Below are 6,000 nucleotides of genomic sequence, written 5' to 3'. Positions count from 1 at the left end.
AAAAAAAAAAAAAAAAAAAAAAAAAAAGAAAAAATGTCTAGGGGTACCTGGGTGGCTCAGTCAGTTGATAATCTCAGGGATTGAGCCCCACATCCAGGCTCTGTGCTCAGTGGGGAGTCTGCTTCTCTGCCCCTCTCCCCCTACTCATGTGCACGCTCACTCTCTCTCTCAAATAAATAAATAAATCTTTTTTTTAAAGGTGTAAAGAAGGCAACAAACAATTTGTGCATGTCTTTACACCTAAAACATGTTTATCTCTGCTTCACTGAAGAATAAAAGATCTTTTTCTTTACACAAAATACATTCCTCATCAAGATATTCCACTTAAATTCCTGACAACCAGCTTCAAGGACCCATAAATAACAATTTTTCTGGTGATAGCTCTTCTGTGCTAAAGCTAAATATTTATTTTCCTTATTGTAAGCGTTAGCACATCAAAAGGAGACAGAAGGAGAAGTCAAGTATCTGGCCAACTAGCTAACCAGCTTCAGGATAAACAAAATCAGTGCAGATTCATCACTCCTCCACTGTAAACTCATGATTACACAGCAATCACACGCCCCTGCCTTTAAATTTCATATGCATCTGCCCGTGATTTATATCAAATGTGATGTTTATACTTGGTCTTTTTTGAAATCAATTCTGATGTTATAAGGTGATCAGTGAATCCTAAGAGTTTGCAAGGAAAATCCTTATGTAACTGGGCTCGAAAAAGATTATTTAATATGGACAGTATATTTCTCAGCCAAATGCAAATCAAGTGAGAGTGTTGATCTTAAGAGTAATTGCTCTACATCAGGGAAAGACCCACTGAAACGTGTCTCTTCCAGGGAGCTGTCATTTAAGAAAGGAGATACTGTCTACATCCTCAGGAAAATAGATCAAAATTGGTATGAGGGAGAGCACCACGGGAGAGTGGGCATTTTTCCAATCTCCTACGTCGAGGTAAGTCCTTTCCTTTCCCTCTTCCGTGATTGTTGCTTCCCAAGTCACCACAGATCAAGAATAAATAACTCTTTTCCCTCATAGAAACTCATACCTCCTGAAAAAGCACAGCCTGCAAGACCACCTCCCCCAGCCCAGCCTGGAGAAATCGGAGAAGCTATAGCCAAATATAATTTCAATGCTGACACAAATGTGGAGCTATCGCTGAGAAAGGTACCCTGGCTGTTTTCTTCAACAGTGCATTTTGAAAGGCTATATATTTTCAAAAGTGAAATAGGTTACCTTTTTCTTAGACAATTTTTGTGTTTTCCCCATGTGCTACAAAGGACTCTATCAGGGCCGCCCTGAGGCGCTGTTACCCACCGCTCCCGTGTCCTTCCAGATGCGGTCCCCTACGGGACACAAAGCTTCTGAGAGACATTGCCTCCCAGGCTTAGCATGGCAGGCTCCAGATCCTCTCCTAGGGTCGCCTCGAGCTGGATCTCCTGCAGCTCTATATATGGAAACATCAAAAGGAAAAGCACTTTCATGCACCTCAAAATTTTGTTGTCCTGCTGCCTTATTATTCAAATTTAAAAAAATAATAATGTTCCAACATTTAATTTTATCTTGGAATCAACGAATAGTCCTCACGTAATGCAGGTACTTCTCACTCCAGAGCCTTTTTGAGGAGTCCTTTGTGCAGTGCTGTTCCCTTGATCAGCCCCCTCTGGGCCTCATGACCGACCCAAATTTCACTAGCAACCTATCCAATTCCAGTATATCAGAAAGAGCTCCTTTTGACTTGCAACTTTACACAGTGAAGAAAGAGCAAATGAACAATTGTCATTCTGTGCTAAGCCATCATGTTCATTTGTTTGAGGCAACCACAGGTCTGCACAGAGCACGGGCTAGAGAGTCACACGCTGGGTGGTTCTCGAACATATACCGGGCAAGTCCTCAGCCGGGAGCAAGGAAGGGAAGTCCCACTGTTCTTATCCTGGCAGAACCTCATCTCGTCCTCCCTTCTTTGCCCTGGTTCTGCATCATCAACCGATTCTTGTCCACCCTCCAAGCTGCAACACAGCTTTCCATGAACCAAACCAGCTACCGTTTCCTAGTAAAAGAGAAGCTTCTCCCAATGCGATTTATAGCTCCAGCAACAGCCTAGCAACAGTAGTGTGTTACCGAGAAAATCAGTACAGATTTTAAGAGTAGGGAGATTTCCTTTTCTTCAGTATGTTCTGCACGGAAGCGGTGTGGGACAGGCTCTAGGAAGACTGGCACCTCGAGTGCCCCCTGCAGGAGGCCTCCCTACTGCACTGCAGCTTTGACTCTGTCCCCCTCCGGGGCCCCATCAGCAGCCCAGACTTCCGTACCACCTGCTGGATGCAGATGCTGCCATTTAAACCACATTTTGCCCTATTTATTTCAGGGCCACACGTGGTTTCAAGTTGAAATTTAAGCTGGGTTTTGTGGCATTGGCCTGATCGCTGCTGGTAGCAGGAATGGTGACCGTAGAAAGTTCTATTATTGCTAAAGCCAGGGGTTCTGTAAATATGTTTAATGACCACTGTGATGTGGCTGCCAACCAGTTAGAATGGACAGTGTTGCTACAGCATCAGGATGCAGAGCAGGTGGAGGTGAGCCCTGGCCACAGCTGGGGATTATGGAGGGGACTATCTCTGCCCCGTCCTGCTAGCCTTACTCTTTGCTGCTACTTGGCCGCATGTAGATGGAGAGGATATGCAGTGTGCCATTCAACTTCATCCCTTCCGGAGGCTGATTTCAGCAACCCATTTCAGACACACAAGCACAGCGTGCCGAGTTGCCCTTTTCTGAAGCTCTTCCTACAGAAGGTCATTCCCTTGAATCCATCAGTGATAGGATAACGCTACTGTCAGTGAGCTTTTCCCTGGTAAACCATTCTGCTTTTTGAAGTAACTGATGCAAGTCATTTCACACGGTACCAGTGCAAACACGTGAAAGCCCGTTCCCATTAGCCAGGCATCCCTAGGGGAGATTCTAATGTCATGATTGAATGATGAAATTGCATATATGTTGATAATCTGTAATTCGGGTGTGAGCTCAGAGACTTTATTTGTGTTTTCCTGACAAAAACAAACAACAACAACAACTGGAGGTATCAAACTTTTCCCAAATGGAAAACTATTGTTTATTAGACAACATTGACAATTACACTTTTTGTTGTTGTTGTTGTTATGTCTCTATTTATAACACATTTTCCTAATATTCCTCACAGGGAGATAGAGTTATTCTTCTGAAAAGAGTTGATCAAAACTGGTATGAAGGTAAAATTCCAGGAACCAGCAGACAAGGCATCTTCCCTGTTTCCTACGTGGAAGTTGTGAGGAAGAATACAACCAAAGGTGCTGAGGATTACCCTGACCCTCCAACCCCTCACAGCTATTCTAGTGATAGAATCCACAGCTTAAGTTCCAATAAGGTAAGAAGACATTCCAGCATATTGGTATAATATTTGGGAGCCTGAAGTAAGATCATCAATATGTGACGTTAGGCATTAGGCTAGAACATCGTATCTATTGCAAAGCATAAATGTATATGTTATGTTTCTAAGTGTGCGTGCCATGTCAAGTCAATATAATTTCTTTTTCTGAGGGGTGCGAGCACAAAGGTTTGATGCTTGATTTTGATAATTTTATTCTCAAATTAAAATACTGAAGGAGAAAACATTAGTATCTTAAAATCCCGTATGATATATACCTGTATATATATACACATTTATCTGCTTTTTGAAAATTTTTCTGAAGCTTGATTTTTTTTCTAAAGCTTGATTTTATTTTTATAGATGCATCTTTTACATGGCTTATATATATAAGTAGTATATATAAATATATGTGGATAGACAGATCCCAAAATGGTCTATTTCATCAACACATGGTAATTAAGTTGACAAAATTGTATAAAAGTCTTGGGGTTTTTTAATATAGAAAGAGAGAGATTAAAGAATTTTAATTATGGTCCGTAGGTTAGTTGGTTTATTAGTTTGAATGAAAATGTCATTGGTTATGAGGAGTCCTCAAGTTTATTTTATTAGGTTTAGGATGATTTTGTGCCAGATCTACTGTCTGACTTGAGCTGTTAGCTAAAGGTCGTTATCTTTCTCAACATGTAGTCTGAAAGGGACTTTGCTTCCTGATCTGGTTAATTAGAAGAGGCTCTTCTCCTACTTTCTTTACTCACAGTATGAAGTTCTCCTGAATTTTCTATTGGATTATAATATGTTGTGTTCTTTTCATGGATGGTATTTAGGGATTTCTTTCTCCTTCTCATTAACTTTCAAGTGTAAAACTTTAAATTCCCAAGGAATTATTCACTTCCCAACACTTTAAACATTTTGTTTTGCATAATTCATTAAACATTTTGATTGAAATCAAGGCTGGGACATAGAAAAATAAACCATTTAGAGTTGGCAGAATGACATCATTATCAGACGTTATCAAAGTGCGAAGTCATTTCATGTCCCAGCGTAAGAAGGCATCCCCAGTGACCCAAACTACTCCTTGAAAATGAGCCTAGAAGGAGTTTACATATGTAAATGATCAAAGAGTCTACTCTCTCAAGAGAAGCATTTTTTTTTTAAAGGGCATTTTTTTAATTTATTCTACTTCTCTTTGAAGACTAGGTTTCAGTTGCAGGGTAATTGACCTCAATCCTTTATCGTTTGATAATAGAGCAGTTTGGTACCATCCAATTTTGTCTGATTGATTATAAAGTTTTCCAGAAGCTTCTTTAGTGTGTTTACTTCACTACCAGAGCTTAGTTTTAGAGATCAACATCCTTCCTTCAATAGTTCCTACTGATATAAAAGAAAAGATCAGAATTCTTCACCTATATATTTGTTTTAATTACCATTCAGTCATCTCAAAAGAGCGACCAGCTAAATTTCAAAAGGACCATACCTCCAAGTAAAATTTTATAAGAAAGAATAAGCATGTATCTACAAAGCCTTATTTAACATGTAAGAAATTCTTCCATAATGTCCTAATTAATTCTGGCAATGTAATATTATAGATCACAGCATTTTAATCTTGATTGTGAATATGATTTAAATGTATTTTCAGTTTCCTAAGTTTTTTCTTAGAACACCAGATTTTACATTTTATAAATAGAGAAATTTCACTAATAACTAATTAGGCTTTTATTCTCACTGCTGGGAAGAAAATATGTTGAAAAGCTCATGTCTATAATTTGAAAAAAAAAACACTTAATGGTTTCATCCCATCTGGTAATCTATTCTATGATATCACTGGCTTAATGGAGGAAACTTCTCAGTAGTGTTGAACTGGACCATTTTCAGAAAAAAGAACTATAGTGTTATATATCCTAGTTTCTAATTGATATTTGCAAAGAGAGGAAGGAACTCATTGACTCATGAATCACTTTTTGACACACTCAAGTCACAACATACTATATTTTAAGGGAGATTCAAATGTTAGTTGATATTATTTCTGTTTTTAGTGTAGTCGAGTCCAACTCTAATGCTTTAGGGAGAAAAGGTAATTATATGATTTTTGTATTGTAGGTATATTTATGTTATATAGGTAACTCAGATACTTAATCTCACCGTTAGCTGAACTAAGTCCCTTGTAAAACTAAGCACTTTGAACCTGTTGACATGCATATTGTCTTTCTTCCTCATCCACATAATATTCCTGACCATGACAGAAAATGAAAGTGAAAAGTCTCTTACGGTGTTATATAACAAAGAGCATAAACTAGAACACTGGCCAATAAGAGAACTTCTCTAGCCTATCAAAGGAGACTTAGGTGATTTCTGTCTTATTAAAAATTGAACATAGACAGGCCAGCTAGGAGAGGCTATCTAGACCACATGTATAGTATTACTCTATATCAGGTGCTCGGCAGCCTTTAGTCCTAAATCTTCCACTAGAATGCTCCCATGAGCTTTGTAACTCTTTGCCTCATTTATCCCACCCCGTGATGACAGGACATCATATTTCCTTTTTTAAAAAGAATAGCTAAATAAATTCTATTAATGCCCCATTCCTATTATAGGACACAGAAGTCAAA

The 6,000-nt window shown here is 38.8% G+C and overlaps 1 protein-coding gene across 17 annotated transcripts in view; it reads left to right on the top strand.

Annotated features, from left to right (window-relative positions):
• The window catches only part of SORBS2 (sorbin and SH3 domain containing 2), a 90,548-nt gene that overhangs the window by 63,525 nt on the left and 21,023 nt on the right, over positions 1–6,000 (top strand). For all 17 annotated transcript variants that reach the window (XM_044912818.1, XM_044912815.1, XM_021694256.1 and 14 more), the window contains 3 exons: positions 831–945; positions 1,030–1,158; positions 3,188–3,391. In XM_044912818.1, coding sequence (XP_044768753.1) covers positions 831–945; positions 1,030–1,158; positions 3,188–3,391 — 448 coding nt within the window. The remainder of the gene's footprint in view (positions 1–830; positions 946–1,029; positions 1,159–3,187; positions 3,392–6,000) is intronic.

This window comes from Neomonachus schauinslandi, chromosome 2 (assembly GCF_002201575.2).
Source record: "Neomonachus schauinslandi chromosome 2, ASM220157v2, whole genome shotgun sequence".
In the NCBI taxonomy this organism is placed as follows: domain Eukaryota; kingdom Metazoa; phylum Chordata; class Mammalia; order Carnivora; family Phocidae; genus Neomonachus; species Neomonachus schauinslandi.
This window is presented reverse-complemented; position numbering and strand designations above follow the sequence as displayed.